The sequence below is a fragment of the Oncorhynchus nerka genome, linkage group LG18 (assembly GCF_034236695.1).
Source record: "Oncorhynchus nerka isolate Pitt River linkage group LG18, Oner_Uvic_2.0, whole genome shotgun sequence".
NCBI lineage: Eukaryota > Metazoa > Chordata > Actinopteri > Salmoniformes > Salmonidae > Oncorhynchus > Oncorhynchus nerka.
In genome coordinates, this window is record NC_088413.1 from 61346475 (window position 1) to 61363806 (window position 17332).

Here is a 17332-nt window from a genome sequence, read left to right on the forward strand (position 1 = left end):
TATAAGGCACAAAAGCAAATGACAGACAGAAAGCCAGTCTGGAAGATGGACATATCACAGAGAGAATATTTTTTAGACTGACAGATTGGAGTTTATTCACTTGTATTTCGTTTTCTAATGGAAGTGTCTGATGTTGTTATAGTAACTTCAACGTACACATTGATGGATAATTGACTGTTCATAGATTAAGATTCATAGCTGTAAGTGACTTTATCAATGGTAACTGCTAATTTAGAAAAATAATGTATTGAATGTGTCTACTTCTTGTCTATGCAGGGCCGTCTTGACTTTGGCAAGCTGTCAGTCTTCTGGACCTGACGATGTTTCGTAAGAAGAAAAAGAAGAGGCCAGAGATCTCAACACCAAAGAACTTTGAGCACCGGGTGCACACCTCGTTTGACGCCAAGCGGTGCTGCTTTGTGGGCCTGCCGACCCAATGGCACAGTCTGATAGAGAACCTCCGTAGGCCCAAGCCTATGGTGGACCCCTCCCGGATCACCTCCGTGGAGCTCAAGCCAAAGAAGGTACTGGACCTTATTCTCAGCTCACTTTCCTGTTTGCACTGTTTTTTTTTCTCTGAACGTATTATTTAACAGACAAAAAGTGCTGAGAATGTATAGGATTTTATTTCTGAGATTTTTCCAGTTTTAGTAAGCCTCAAAACCCTCCATCAAAAGTGTTTTTTATCAGAGGCTATAACGCCCTTTAGATCTTCAGCAGAGTTACCCTGCTTTTGTCGTCTAAAGTTTCCCTAGTCCAGTGATGGCAGTGTGGTTGACAGCACTTGCTGTTCTCCCTGTCATATTGCTTTCTTATCTATCACGGGGCTCAGCTAATGACCCTGCTGTGTACATTGACTGTACTACGCGAATCCTTGAAGTCTCCAAGATGTATTACTCCATGCAGGAAAATAATAACGATCCATGGCTGAGGGATAGAAAGTGCACGTACAGCAGTGGAAATGCCAGTGAGCAAAAAAGCCTGCAAATCTAAGGATGTCTGCACTAGGCTGAATACTCATGCCGATATGCCCCTTACAAAAACACAACACATTTTCATTACCACCATTGGATAAATTTCAGTTTTGCATTTCAAAATCCCAGTGTCAGCTTCTGAAGCAAGGTCATGGTTTGAACAGGATCATCAGGATTGAATTGGTAGTACAGGGGAGACTTGTGTTCTGTATGTAAATAATGTAGCGTTTACGGCAGAGGCAAAGGTTGGAGAGGTTACAAAAATAATTATTACATTTGAGACATTTGTACAATAATTCGCAATTTTGTCATTTGTAAAGAATTTGAAGTGGGATGTTAATTAGTTTGGCTAAGTTACCTGTGCAGCTGTGAGAGCTGACCAGAGCACCATTCCAAAGACAGAGAAACATAGGAGACTCTCGTGATGATGAACAGAACTTTACTTTAACCAGAGATTGAGTAATCAGCCAATTGGCCTTTCTCTAATAGGTTCAACTGGAAAGCCCAACACATTTTTGAAGTCTGTGTCATCTTGTTTTGTCAGGGCAAGGTAATGCTCTTTTTCTACGTCACTGCGATGTTTGCTGCTTGAGATTTCACTCTTCAGAAAGAATCTATCCGTCATTACAGTTTTTATACAAGCCACATTACAAAATAGAAGTGCCTGTGTGCAGTATGTTACAATCATTCCAGGTTGGCTGAACATTACTGCTTTCTTTTCAGACCATCGTGCGTGGGAGTATGATCGGTCATGGAGACTACATCTCAACCATGATCTCCGACATGAGCAGGTTGTCGGTGACCAGCTCCAACTCCCTGAGGAAGAGCAGCCCTTCGGCCAGGAAAAGGGCCCAGTCCCTGGGCAGGCTGGGGGAGGTGAAGGAGGGGGACACCTACCAGTATGAAGACCTGGGAGAAGATGAGCTGGAGCAGCAGCAGTGGAGAGACAGGGCTCATAACATCCACAGTGAGAGTGGGACGAGTATTACCATACAGCCGAACGGCGTTCTCCCCAGGGCCAAGTCCACCTATGAAGTGAGCATCAGCTGTCTGGAGGGACCCCTGGCTCCATCCCAGCCAATGCAAGTGCCTATTAAAGGGGCTTATATCAGCTGTGAGGTGGGTAGCCCCACAGAGACACTGACGGTTAAGAGAGACTTCCAGGTGCCCAGGGTTATGCCACAAAAACAGAGGCCTATCTCGTTCTTCTACAGCCCAGCCATGGCTGTCCAGCATACCGACCATGGGGGTCGCCCCCCTCCGGAGTACAGCACCAACCTCTACATCCACTCCCACAACAGCCCTGGCAGACCATACTCCTCCTACGACCTGAAGGTGAGCAGATCACTTAATCATAATCTCTCATCTATATTTTAGATGGACATTGTCATAGGCCAGCCCGTTTGCTGCTATAACAGCCTCCACTCTTCTGGGAAGGCTTTCCACTAGATGTTGAAAATTTGCTTCGGGTACTTGCTTCCATTCAGCCACAAGAGCATTGGTAAGGTCGGGCACTGATGTTGGACAATTAGGCCTGGCTCGCAGTCGGCGTTCCAATTCATCCCAAAGGTGTTTGATGGGGTTGAGGTCAGGGTTCTACGCAGGCCAGTCAAGTTCTTCCACCCCAATCTCGACAAACCATTTCTGTATGGTTCTCACTTTGTGCATGGGGCATTGTCATACTGAAATAGGAAAGGGACTTCCCCAAACTGTTGCCACAAAGTTGGAAGCACAGAATCGTTTAGAATGTCATTGTATACTGTAGCGTTAAGATTTCCCTTCACTGGAACTAAGGGACTTAGCCCGAACCATGAAAAACAGTCCCAGACCATTCTTCCTCCACCAAACTGTACACTATGTTCTCCTGGCATCTGTAAAACCCAGATTCGTCCATTTGACTGCCAGATGGTGAAGCGTGATTCAACACTCCAGAGAACACGTTTTCACTGCTTCAGAGTCCGATGGCGGAGAGCTATACACCAGTCCAGCCGACTCTTGGCATTGCGCATGGTGATCTTAGGCTTGTGTGCAGCTGCTCGGCCGAAAAAACGATTTCATGAAGCTCCTGACGAACAGTTATTGTGCTGAAGTTGCTTCCAGAGACAGTTTGGAACTTAGTAGTGAGTGAGGACCGACAATTTTTAAATGCTTCATCACTCGGCGGTCCCATTCTGTGAGCTTGTGTGGCCTACCGCTTTGCGGCTGAGCCATTGCTGCTCCTAGACGTTTCCACTTCACAATAACAGCACCTACAGATGACCGGGGCAACTCAAGCAGAGCAGAAATTTGAATGAACTGATTGGTTGGAAAGGTGGCATCATATGACGGTGTCACGTTGAAAGTTACCGAGCTCTTCATTAAGGCCATTCTACTGCCAATGTTCATCTATGGAGATGGCATGGCTGTGTGCTCAATTTTATACCCCTGTCAACAACAGGTGTGGCTGAAATTGCCGAATCCACTCATTTGAAGGGATGTTCACATACTTTTGTATATATAGTGTAGTCAACCAATATCACATTGGCCAGTAGCTAACTCTGGTATAAACTGTAACTTACAGTTTTACTCTTTTAAAAATCCTTTTCCATAATATGGCCAGTGAGTTAGTTCTTAAACTGTTTTTTTTAGGTAAAACATCGTATAGCAGCCTGCATTCCTGCATTCTACAGTTGATTGCTCAATTAATGCTGTTGTTTTTTTTGGAATGCTAAAATATGATTTGTGACTTGATTGCTTCGATGTGCTTGTAAACATTGAGAGATGCTATGTTTGGCATAATCTCAAGGGTACATTGAGGTACCTATGGCAACGTTTTAGCAGGGAGCGCACCAGGTGAAGTCATAGTGTGAGAGTGAAGCACTGTGATTTATATCCAGTAATAAAGCAAGCCAGGGACCCTGGGAAGACAGCCAACTCTACCTCTCTCTCTCTCTCTCTCTCTCTCTCTCTCTCTCTCTCTCTCTCTCTCTCTCTCTCTCTCTTTTTGTTATCGTCCAGGCAGAGTCGGCTCTGAGGCACCACCAGTCAGGCTTCCTACCAAGCACCACCAGTAGTCCCTTCATGAGTGGCATCAGACCCCACAGGATGGTACACTCCTCAGCCAGCTACACCCTAGGACTGTCTCCCAACATGGGCCTGAGACCCAACGGCCCTGACCCCTTTCTGAGACACTCAGGCTGCCCTAATGCTCCCTTCCCCGGACAGGGCAGCCCCTCCCAGCTCCGGCCTTCCCCCACCGGCTCCCTGGCCACCAGCCCTCTAGGCACATGTTCCCCTGCCTTCAGACCCCCTCAGCACCCACAGAGGCCACCACCAGACCCCCCCAAGGTGACCCATAAACAGTTTAAGGCTGCCCTGAACATGGTGGTGGACAAGGGAGACCCTCGGTCGTACCTGGAGAACTTTGTGAAGATTGGAGAAGGGTCCACAGGGGTGGTGTGTATCGCTCGGGAGAAACACAGCGGCAGGCAGGTGGCCGTGAAGATGATGGACCTGCGGAGACAACAACGTAGAGAGCTGCTTTTCAACGAGGTATGACGACCTCCAGTCAACACTATCCTCAATGACCCCCCTCAAAACACCACCCCGAATCACCAATAAATCATGCTGGGATACATCACATAACAGAGCCCAGATGTTATTTATTTGTTGCCGGGTTTAACATGTTTATGCATTTTAAATTGTCAAACAAAATACATTGAAACTGCTGGGTCAAATGCCCCCTTAGATCCATCTAGTTCTAGCGTAGAGATAGATAACACGAAGTCACTGTTTTGGTACACTGTAAAGTCCATGGAGTATAAGAGCACCTCCTCCCAGCTGCCCACTGCACTGACACTAGGAAACACTGTCACCACCGATAAATCCACCCGTACAAATCAGCTGGGCTAGACAATCTGGACCCTCTCTTTCTAAAAATTATCCGCTGCCATTGTTGCAACCCCTATTACCAGTCTGCTCAACCTCTCTTTCGTATCGTCCGAGATCCCTAAAGATTGGAAAGCTGCCGCGGTCATCCCCCTCTTCAAAGGGGGTGACACTAGACCCAAACTGTTACAGACCTATATCCATCCTACCCTGCATTTCTAAAGTCTTCTAAAGCCAAGTTAATAAACAGATCATCGACCATCTAGAATCCCACCGTACCTTCTCATCTGTGCAATCCGTTTTCCGAGCCGGTCACGGGTGTACCTCAGACCCGCTCAAGGTATTAAACAATATCACAACCGCCATCGATAAAAGACAGTACTGTGCAGCCGTCTTCATCGACCTGGCCAAGGCTTTCGACTCTGTCAATCACCGCATTCTTATCGGCAGACTCAACAGCCTTGGTTTCTCAAATGACTGGCTTGCCTGGTTCACCAACTACTTCTCAGATAGAGTTCAGTGTGTCAAATCGGAGGGCCTGTTGTCCGGACCTCTGGCTGTCTCTATGGGGGTACCACAGGGTTCAATTCTCGCGCTGACTCTTTTCTCTGTATACATCAACGATTTCGCTCTTGCTGCTGGTGATTCCCTGATCCACCTCTACGCAGACGACACCATTCTGTATACATCTGGCACTTCTTTGGACACTGTGTTAACAAACCTCCAAAAGAGATTCAATGCCATACAACACTCCTTCCGTGGCCTCCAACTGCTCTTAAATGCTAGTAAAACTAAATGCATGCTTTTCAACTGATCACTGCCCGCACCCGCCCGCCCGACTAGCATCACTACTCTGGACGGTTCTGACTTAGAATATGTGGACAACTACAAATACCTAGGTGTCTGGCTAGACTGTAAACTCTCCTTCCAGACTCATATTAAACATCTCCAATCCAAAATTAAATCCAGAATTGGCTTCTTATTTCGCAACAAAGCCTCTGTCACTCACGCTGCCAAACATACCCTCATTAAACTGACTATCCTACTGATCATTGACTTCGGCGATGTCATTTACAAAATAGCCTCCAACACTCTACTCAGCAAACTGGATGCAGTCTATTAGAGTGCCATCCGTTTTGTCACCAAAGCCCCATATACCACCCACCACTGCGACCAGTATGCTCTCGTCAGCTGGCCTTTGCTTCACATTCGTCGCCAGACCCACTGGCTCCAGGTCATCTATAAGTCTTTGCTAGGTAAATCTCCGCCTTATATCAGCTCACTGGTCACGATAACAACACCCACTCATAGCACGCGCTCCAGCAGATATATCTCACGGGTGATCCCCAAAGCCAACACCCCCTTTCCTTACAGTTCTCTGCTGCCAATGACTGGAACGTATTGCAAAAATCGCTGAAGTTGGAGACTTATATCTCCCTCACTAACTTTAAACATCAGCTATCTGAGCAGCTAACTGATCGCTGCAGCTGTACACAGCCCATCTGTAAATAGTCCATCCAATCTACCTACCTCATCCCCCTATTGTTTTCATTTACGTTTTTGCTCTTTTGCACACCAGTATTTCTACTAGCCCATCATCATCTGCACATCTATCACTCCAGTGTTAATTTGCTAAATTGTAATTACTTCGCTACTATGGCCTATTTATTGCCTACCTTCTCCCTCCATTTGCACACACTGTTTATAGACTTTTTTCTATTGTGTTATTGACTGTACGTTTGTTTATTCCATGTGTAACTCTGTGTTGTTGTTTGTGTTGCACTGCTTTGCTTTATCTTGGCCAGGTTGCAGTTATAAATGAGAACTTGTTCTCAACTGGCCTACCTGGTTAAATAAAGGTGAAATAAAAAAAAAAGAAGATAAAAACTGTTTCCCAGACAATAATACCCAAATAACCTTTTTTTGCCCATGAGTACCCTCTTGAAATCATCAGGTACGTTACATGACATCTCTGTTATCAACTGTATGTGTTTGTCCAGGTGGTGATCATGAGGGACTACCAGCACAGGAATGTGGTGGAGATGTTTAAAAGTGCCCTGGTGGAGGAGGAGCTCTGGGTCATTATGGAGTACCTTCAGGGTGGAGCGCTAACCAACATCGTGTCTGAGACCAGGTATGGAGACATTGTACAGACTTGACCTACACAGCCAGAAATAACTGCTGTCATACAGGGGGAAAATTGTATTGAGGGGTCAATATAATGTAAAATATAAGCATTTTTAAGAGACAAGACTTCAAGGACATGTGTGACAGAAGGATGAAGCAAAATTCTTGTTATGTCTTCAGTACCTATTTTCACCATTAAGGGGTAGTGTGGTACTAATTAGTTGAGAGGACAGGCACAGTCACTCCCATTCTCACTGCCACTTTAGCAAAACACTGTCCTCCTATGGGAAAATATAATCCGATAACATCACTGGATTTGTGTGTGTTCAAATGAAATGTGGTGAAATTAATTTAGACCCAAAACACAATTTTATCTATGCTCTCATCCTGTTCAGTACTGTATATCAGATACTCTAGAAATGCATAAACAAATGCAAGAAAATGGCCCACTCGATATAAGACACAAGGAATTGTCAGTGAATTTGAACTCTACCTGTCAATGTATTTTAAATTCCAAACTGAAAGTTGGCTCATTCACAATACAGAGACAGGAGTATACCTCAGAGCCTAGAGACATGGGGACTGAGTGCATTTATAACTGATATACAAATGGGCCAGATCACATTGGCTGTCATTTTCAGTTTTTGTCAGCAGAACCCAAGATTTGCTAAATTATACCTCCTTCATACTCCAATCCAACCCCAAATAAGTTTTTTTAAACAATCAATAAAGCTATTAGCCAGAACAAAAAAAAAACTATTTTCTGGGGTGTTTCTGTAGCACAGTTCTTCAGTGTTCAAAATCAGCTAGGCTATATTTTCATGATGCAAACACGAGATACAGTGAATGCATGTAGTTGTCTGAACCTCACCTATACCACCCACCACTACACTCTTCGAAAAAAAGGTTACATCTAGAACCTAATAGGGTTCTTTGACTGTCCCCATAGGATAACATTTTAAAGAAACCTTGATGGTTCCATGTAGAATCGTTTTGGGCTCCATGTAGAACCCTATCCACAAGGATATACTGCTTTCACTGGAACAGGCCCAGATCCCTTTCATTTGCTTGAAGAAAAGACGCAGGAAAAGGGGCCGCAGATCGGGCATCCTTCTGAGAATCCATAGGCGAGCGAGTAAACTCCCACTACTATCCATTCTTCTTGCTAACGTGCAGTCATTGGAAAATACAATTGATGACCTACGATTAAGATTATCCTACCAACGAGATATTAAAAACTGCAATATCTTATGTTTCACCGAGATGTGGCTGAACGACGATACGAATAACATAGAGCAGGCGGGATTTTCCATGCACCGGCAGAACAGAAAAGCTATGTCTGGTAAAACGAAGGGTGGGGGTGTGTGTCTATTTGTCAATATCAGCTGGTGTGCGATGTCTAATGTTAAAGAAGCCTTGAGGTATTGCTCGCCTGAGGTAGAGTACCTTCTTAAAAGCTGTAGACCACACTATCTACCAAGAGAGTTCTCATCTATATTATTGGTAGCCGTCTATTTACCACCACAGAACAAAGCTGGCACTAAGACTGCTCTCAACCAACTCTATAAGGCCATAAGCAAAGAAGAAAATGCTAACCCAGAAACGGCAATCCTAGTGGCCTGGGACTTTAATGCAGATACATTTAAATAAATGTTTACCAGCATGTCACATATGCAACCAGAGGGAAAAAAATCCTAGACCACCTTTACTCCACACACAGAGGTGCATACAAAGCTATCCCCCGCCCTCCATTTGGCAAATCTGACCATAATTCTATCTTCCTGATTCCTGCTTACAAGCTAAAACTAAAGCAGGAAGTACCAGTGACTCGCTCAATACGGAAGTGGTCAGATGACGCAGATATTACATTACAGGACTGCTTTGCTAGCACAGACTGGAATATGTTCCGGGATTCATCCAATGGTATTGAGGACTACACCACCTCAGTCATCGGCTTCATCAATAAGTACATTGACGATGTCCCTCCCATAGTGACCGTACGTACATATCCCAACAAGAAGCCATGGATTATAGGCCACATCCGCGTCGAGCTAAAGGCTAGAGATGCCACTTTCAAGGAGCGGGAGACAAATCTGAACGCTTATAAGAAATCGTGCTATGTCCTCAGACAAACCATCAAACAAGCAAAGCAGGATACAGGATTAAGATAGGAACCTATTACAGCTGCTCTGACACACATCGGATGTGGCATGGTTTGAAAACTATTACGTACTACAAAGGGAAACCCAGTCGTGAGCTGCCCAGTGACGTTAGCCTACCAGACGAGCTAAATGCCTTTTATGCTCGCTTCGAGGCAAGCAACACTGAAGCATGCACGGGAGCACCAGCTTTTCTTGATGACTGTGTGATATCGCTCTCGGTAGTCGATGTGAACAAAAGGTTTAAACAGGTCAACATTCACAAAGCCGCTGGGCCAGACGGATTACCAGGACGTGTACCCAAAGTATGCGTGGACCAACTGTCAAGTGTCTTCACTGATATTTTAAAACTCTCCCTGACCGAGTCTGCAATATTTACATGTTTCAAGCAGACCACCATAGTCCCTGTGCCCAAGGAAGCGAAGGTAACCTGCCTAAATGATTACCGCCCCGTAACACTCACGTCGGTAGCCATGAAGTGCTTTGAAAGGCTGGTAGTGGCTCACATCAACAGCATTCTCCTGGACACCCTAAACCCACTCCAATTCGCATACCGCCCCAATTGATCCACAGATGACGCAATCTCAATCGCACTCCACACTGCCCTTTCCCACCTGGACAAAAGGAACATCTATGTGAGAATGCTGTTCATTGATTACAGCTCAGTGTTCAACACCATAGTGCCCACAAAGCTCATCACTAAGCTAAGGACTCTGGGACTAAACACCTCCCTCTGCAACTGGATCCTGGACTTCCTGACGGGCCACCCCAGGTGGTAAGAGTAAGCAACAACACGTCTGCCACGCTGATCCTTAATACTGGGGCCCCTCAGGGGTGTGTACTTAGTCCCCTCCTGTACTCCCTGTTCACCCACGACTGCGTGGCCAAACACGACTCCAACACCATCATTAAGTTTGCTGACGACACAACAGTGGTAGGCCTGACTTGGTACCGGTACCCCCTGTATATAGCCTCGTTATTGTTATTGTGTTACTTTTTATGATTATTTTTTACTTTTGTCTATTTGGTAAATATTTTCTCAACTCTTCTTGAACTGCACTGTTGGTTAATGGCTTGTAAGTAAGCATTTCACGGTAAGGTATACACTTGTTGTATATGGCGCATGTGACAAATAAAGTTTGATTTGATATATCAGTGTCACTCTCCTATGCAGGCTGAGTGAGGAGCAGATAGCCACAATCTGTGAGGCTGTGCTGCAAGCCCTGGCCTACCTTCACTCCCAGGGGGTTATCCACAGGGACATCAAGAGTGACTCCATACTGCTAACACTGGATGGGAGGGTAGGTCTCTCTCTCATAAGTATTTTTAATTCAGTTGAGAAAAACACATCTGTTTATAATTTAATTTTAATGTCCCTGTATAGATCAAGCTGTCCGACTTTGGGTTCTGTGCTCAGATCAGTAAAGACATCCCCAAAAGGAAGTCTTTAGTGGGAACACCCTACTGGATGGCTCCGGAGGTCATCTCTAAATCACCATACAGCACTGAGGTGAGAAAGAAGATATTCAAAACAAATTTGTATCCTAACAAACTGTACGTGTATATTACTGCATACTAATGACATACTAGCTGTATCCAAACAAATACTCATGATGTCCAGTATTCATGTGCATGTCAACACTGACTGAAGGTGAATATATACTGGTTTGTTGTGTCTGCCAGGTAGATGTGTGGTCTCTGGGTATCATGGTAGTTGAGATGGTGGATGGAGAGCCCCCTTACTTCAGTGAGACCCCTGTTGCAGCCATGAGAAGACTGAGGGATGAGCCAGCTCCCACTGTACGGAACGCAACACAGGTCAGAGGTGAAACAGAATACATACATAGAGGGCCTCCCGAGTCTGGGGCTGTGTCATTACCGGCCATGACCGGGAGTCCCATAGGGCGCGTCCGGGTTAGGGGAGGGTTTGGCCGGGGGGGCTTCATTTGGCTCATCGCACTCTAGCAACTCCTTGTGGCGGGCCGGGCACCTGCAGGCTGACTTTGGTTGTCAATTGAACAGTGTTACCTCCGACACATTGGTGCAGCTGGCTTCCGGGTTAAGCGAGCGGGTGTTAAGAAGTGCGGTTTGGCAGGTCATGTTTTGGAGGACGCATGACTTGACCTTCACCTCTACCGAGCTCGTTGGGGAGTTGCAGTCATGAGACAAGATCGTAATCACGAAATTACGAAAAAGGGGGGTAAAAAATTTAAGAATACATACATAGAGAGATAACACCTTTTCTCTATTTCAACATGTCTGCTGAATTAACTTGGACTTCACACTTTGTGTAGGTCTCCCCGGTGTTGAAGAACTTCCTGGACCGTATGTTGATCCGAGACCCAGTGGAGCGTGCCAGCGCCACAGACCTGCTAGAACACCCCTTCCTCCTAAAGAGCGGCTCCCCGCAGTGCCTGGTGCCCCTGGTGGAACAGTACCGCAAGCGCATGTCCCGCTGCTGATCCCCCCCCCCCCCCTTGATGGACCCTGATCTCTGATGACTACTGTACCCTGAGTGTGACCTGCCCAGGCCCAACCCAGTCAGCACCCATCCCAGTGAGGGAGCAGCACCAGAGAGCCTGGTGCTGCTACAGAGCTCATGGCAGCAGGCCGGCAGGCTTGGTAGACAGTGACACAGCCTGCAAATCTAAGAAGCACTTTAGCAGTGAGTTGGCGTAGTGTTACGGCAGCATGCAAACAAACAGTATTCCTCACTCATCTCAACAACGTCTGGGCCTACCTGTGATAGACAACATCCAATGGAATTCCTCTCGACACAACACCAATCTAGCATCGGTGCATTATATAAAACTTGAAATCCAAGGGAACTGTAAACTGTAGCATATTGTGAACCTTTACCGTAATTGAGCAGTTTCCCATCGTAGTGTTTGGATATTAGTTGTGTATTTTCAGCTTGTGCTATAGGCTCAAGCTGTGGTAGCTCATGACTTTGAGAGAAGCGTGATGTTACATACCTCTACAACCATATGGGACACTGACTGAAGTTCAGTGAAACCTTGCACCTTGTCAGTGAACAATTTGCATGGCCAAATGAAGGCACACCTGGCCTGATCGGAATGGTTAAAACATGCTACTGAGAGATGACATGAGAGACATCCTCCAACATCACCATGACAAATGTGTAGATGGGTTGGCTGTTTGTAATTATATTGGGCTCAATTAATCATATTTATTTTAATATTTATTATATTTTGCTTTTCTGAAAAGGGTTGTGAACTGTTTGTAGCCTAAGATGTGAAATTGCAAATAAGTTAACATTTTAGATTATCAACTTGAAATGTAGCGGTTGAACAAATCATGTAAATACAGATACTGTATATTAGGACTTACTACTTGCAGAGCCATTGTATATAGTTAGTTATATGGGATGAATTTGACTTCATTTTGAAAGTGTGTGTGTTTACGCTTGGACGCTGTGTTAGTGTTGCCTCAAACATCCCTTCCACTGTGTTGTGACTGACTTTTGAAACTACAGGATGTGTGTGTTGCTACTGAACATGTGTGTGTGTGTGTGTGTGTGTGTGTGTGTGTGTGTGTGTGTGTGTGTGTGTGTATGTGTATGTGTGTGTGTGTGTGTGTGTGTGTGTGTGTGTGTGTGTGTGTGTGTGTGTGTGTGTGTGTGTGTGTATGTGTATGTGTGTGTGTGTGTGTGTGTGTGTGTGTGTGTGTGTGTGTGTGTGTGTGTGTGTGTGTGTGTGTGTGTGTGTGAAGTATTTGCATTGGTTTGAATAGATAAAGCACACAGGTTTGGCATGTGAAGAATATCCACCAGCTGAGAGCACATTGCACATTGTCTTCGTATTCTTACCAGTGACACAACATATTTCATGTATTTGTATTTCTATGTAGGACATTCATGAAAAAGATAATTATACATTATTTACATTTTCTAAAAATCAATAAATAATGCATATTGACTCTTGATCTTGATCTTGATAATCTAAGCACTGTTATTTTGTTCCAATTCAGTTGGATGTTTAATGCCCCCTTTCACACAGTTGTATCTCTCTCTCTCCCAGCTCTCTCTCTCACATACATACATCATATCAAATGCAGAAATGAGAATGCTGTCACATTTTTTTATATTTTAATAAATATATGACAAGTCACATAGCATAGCTTGTGCATATTAACATCATGATTCATTGTAAATAATTATACATGACAGGCTTACCTAGAATATAGACTACATATTCCATAGTATAATAGTATAATATAACATTATTTTTGACAAATAAAATCGACACTGCCATCATTACGATTGACGCATATAGCACATGACTGAATCGACAGACAAAGCAATGGACTATGTTCATTAGACTGAAGAAACACGATAGAGCTATAGGATTATCGTTATTTTACAATCTAAGAATAAAGGAGATAATGTACCACACTGCTTGAACATGTGGAATCTAAAGTGCTTTATCAAATCGACTTCTCCTAATTCTTCAAATTGAACAATTGGTTTCCCTGTTACTCCAGGGAGACAACTTGGGAAGTGCTCTCAAATTCACACTTCACCCCGCTAATGCTGTCCACGCTTGGCTGACTGTTAACTCTCTGGTGCGTGTGTGAAAAGGGAAAAGTCTCGGACCGGGACATCCTCCCTCTGCCCTGTGAGGAACCGGAGGAACAGTCAATTACCAGTCTCATGAACTCGGGGGCAGTGAATCGCCGCAGTAATCTGGTCCCCAGCCCGGTGAACCCCGGTGGACGGACAGGAATCTTCTCCGGCTCCATCTCTGCTCTGTGGAAGAGGAGTTTGTTGAGTCGCCCGTTCGGTGGGAGGCTGCCACGCTTCTGACTCCCTCTCCTGCTTGTTTGATCGACGTCATTATTATCATTTTTTGGCGCCCTGATGGAATCCTCGGGTGCTCTCTGAGATTTATTTATACCGATTAAAAGTGCTTTTGGTGCCGTGACGGATTTGTCAGTGTCGTTTGTCACCTCCCAGGTGCTCTTTTGACATTCAATCTTTGCTATCAGGGATCTCTCGTCCTGCAGCGAGGCTCTCTTTAATTTCCTGCCTGATAGGCTCATGTCACACACATCACCCTGGTAGGACTGCTTTCTGCAGCTAAGGAGGTCCAGGTTAAATGGCTTTGCTTTGTCCCAGAGTGGAATACTCTCTGGCTCCTCCTGTTTCATTCCTCTGTGCCTGTTGACATCTTTCTGGCATGGCGATGGGTGATGGCTCAGTGTTTTAACCCCCCCCATGTCCCGTAGCTTATGGTTCTGTATCTGTTTGGGAGTGAATATGTCATCCTGTTCTTCTTCTGACAGGGCCCGCTCAAGGTGATTTCTATCTAGAGACTGATTCTGGCATCTGATGCGCGCCCACAGTTTGTTACTGTCCCCGACCCTCAGCTGTCTCTGGAACACGCCAGGCAGATGGTCTTCATCCTGACTCTGGAACTGTTTAGAGAACCTCTCCAGAACCTGCCTGGGGAGCTTGTTGGGCTGCTGCCGCTCTGTCCCGGTCTCCATCGCAAATCCGACCTCCCCTAGTGGGTCATCCGACACTACCCCCCTCCTCCCAGAGTTCAGTGCCTGGACACAGTGGTCATGCCCAAAGAAGTTGGCCACCTGGATGGCAGAGTGGCCAGCCTGATTGGTGCGGTCCAGTCTCAGGCCCATTCTTTTGAAAGCCCTGACCAGGAAATCCAACACGTGGCTATGGCCGGTGTAGGCTGCGTACATCAGTGCGCTGTTCCCCCAGGCATCAGATACATCAGGGTCCGCGTTGAACTGCACCAGGAGTTTGACCACGTCCAGATGGCCCAGCTCACAGGCCAGGCTCAAGGAGGTACGCCCGTGCTCATCCTGGCAATTCACGCCGGCCCCTTTTTCCAGCAGCAGGCGGGTAAACTTGGCCCTACCCCCGGGGTCCTGCAGGCAAACGGCGAACATTAAAGGGGTACGGCCATTTTCCGTCTTGGAGTTGATTATGCGGTTGTCCAGCGCATCCAGGACGAAGCGCGCCAGGTGCACTTTGCCATCGTGCATGGCGTCCAGGAAGGTCTTGGTGCCAGAGCCCTGACGCAGATCCTTAGGTCTCATCATGCTTGACGGTAACTTCTGGAGGTGAGCCTCAGACTGTGTTCTGAGATAGGAAGGGAGAGTGAATCAGGGCCCCCTCTGTGTTGACAGTGAGTGTATTTACCTCAGAGTGAGCCTCAGCGAGGAGCTGCATGTGCTTTTATACCTCTCTCTCTACACACCCTCCTCGCGTTGTCAAGGAAACAGCCATCTGAGGTCCATTATGCTGCTGCAACATCCGTTCAGAATAACTTCCCTCCGCCGGGAGGAAATATATGCTATTTGAACTGAATAATTACTCAAGGAGAAAAACATTGCTGCGTTTTTGATGTGTGCCAGGTTAAAGCGGTTGCAAAAGAGGTGCTTAAATCAGTCTCTTTCTCCCCCAGGTTTAATACCATTCTTTCACATACAGCTCTAATTCAATTTAGCAGCCTCTCTCACATGGGTCAAAATAGAAAGCTTGGATTTTCAATTTTATACCATTTTGTTGCTAAAGGTCAGCTAATCCTGCATGAAATGAACGTTTTAAATAATGTATTATATTATGACTTATACACATGCATGAATATAGTTTCTTCTCTTACCAAAGTTTTCAGAGAATAATATAGTATAGTCAGGTTTGGAGCACTGATTTAGCATTTTAAGACAGAATGGAAATTTGAGTTTTCATCACTGCACAGGTGCCAAAAACACCATCCCACCCCTATGATACAGCTCCAGTGAATTGAGGTATTATTTACATACTGTAGCAACTCCCCTCGGCTCCCTTGTGCCAGGAAACCTGGCCCTCTCACTGCCTTTGATCCCTTTGATCTCTGTAATCAGTGACAAGAACTCTGTTTGTACGACAACGTCTATTCTTTTCCCATGTAACCTGCTGCATGCTGTGGTACTAATAATGTGTCATGTTCTGTCCACGTGACAGGAGAGAGGTCTCTGAACATGGCTATCGTGATGAATACTGTATTGACGAAAATGTTTTTTCAATGCTTTATTTGTCCTGTTGAAGTGTTTCGCAACCAACTGTTTTGTAAATCACTGTTATTTTTTGTTTTTCATATACACTGAGTTTAGAAACATTAGGAACACCTGCTCTTTCCATGACATAGACTGACCAGGTGAATCCAGGCGAAAGCTATGGATGAATGGGCAAGACAAAATATTTAATTGCCTTTGAACGAGGTATAGAAGTAGGTGCCAGGCGCACCGGTTTGTGTGTGTCAAGAACTGCAACACTGCTGGGTTTTTCACGCTCAACAGCTTCCCGTGTGTATCAAGAATGGTCCACCACCCAAAGGACATCCAGCCAACGGCAGGCCAATGGTAAAAAAATTGTAATTGATGAAAGAGGGCAAAGAAGGCTGACAAATTGTGCAGCGCAACAGACTGGCTACAGTTAGTCAACTGACAGTCCAGTACAACAATAGTGCCCAAAGACCCATAAAAGAATGTACAACTCGTCGTACATTGACATGAATGGGGTATGGCAGCTGACGACCTGGGGTATGGCAGCTGGCGACCTGGGGTATGGCAGCTGACGACCTGGGGTATGGCAGCTGACGACCTGGGGTATGGCAGCTGACGACCTGGGGTATGGCAGCTGACGACCTGGGGTATGGCAGCTGACGAGTTCAACTTCTTTCAGCAAAAAAACAAGAAACTGCAATTGCAGTGGGCTAAGGAATGAAAACACTGGACACTGGAAAATTGCAAAAACATTGTCTGGTCTGATGAATCCTGGTTCCTGCTGTTTCACACTGATGGGAGCGAGCAACATTTGAATGCCACAGGATATCTGAACATCAGTGCCATTCAGCTGCATCCCTTCATGTATCCATCTGCAAAGGTATTTTTTCAGTAGGATAATGCCCAATGTCACAAGGTTAGGACTATATAGGAATGGTTCCGTGAACATTATGGTGAATTCTGCTTACTGCAGTGGCCTGCCCAGTCACCAGATCTCAATGAGAATCTGTGGGTTGAGAAAACATGAGCTAATCAGTATAGAGATCCACTGTCGGCCAACTTGTGGGAAGCATTGGAGCATTGGAAGCATCGGAGTCAACATGAGCCAGCATCCCTGAGGAACGAGTCCAGGCCCTGACGAATTGAAGCTGTTCTGATGGCAAAGGGGGATGCAAC

At 45.6% G+C, this 17332-nt stretch overlaps 2 protein-coding genes across 2 annotated transcripts; one reads left to right on the forward strand and one right to left on the reverse strand.

Annotated features, from left to right (window-relative positions):
• Positions 1 to 288: 288 nt before the first annotated feature.
• On the forward strand, positions 289 to 13047 carry LOC115146655 (serine/threonine-protein kinase PAK 6-like). Its single transcript, XM_029688720.2, has 8 exons — positions 289 to 524; positions 1698 to 2309; positions 3972 to 4505; positions 6842 to 6975; positions 10302 to 10428; positions 10512 to 10637; positions 10811 to 10945; positions 11422 to 13047. Exons 1-8 carry the CDS (start codon positions 321 to 323, stop codon positions 11587 to 11589), a joined length of 2040 nt encoding a protein of 679 aa, XP_029544580.1. The 5' UTR covers positions 289 to 320; the 3' UTR covers positions 11590 to 13047.
• Positions 13048 to 13225: 178 nt separating this feature from the next.
• LOC135561572 (uncharacterized) lies at positions 13226 to 15302 on the reverse strand. Its single transcript, XM_065003287.1, has one exon. It carries the CDS (start codon positions 15209 to 15211, stop codon positions 13622 to 13624), a length of 1590 nt encoding a protein of 529 aa, XP_064859359.1. The 5' UTR covers positions 15212 to 15302; the 3' UTR covers positions 13226 to 13621.
• Positions 15303 to 17332: the final 2030 nt, after the last annotated feature.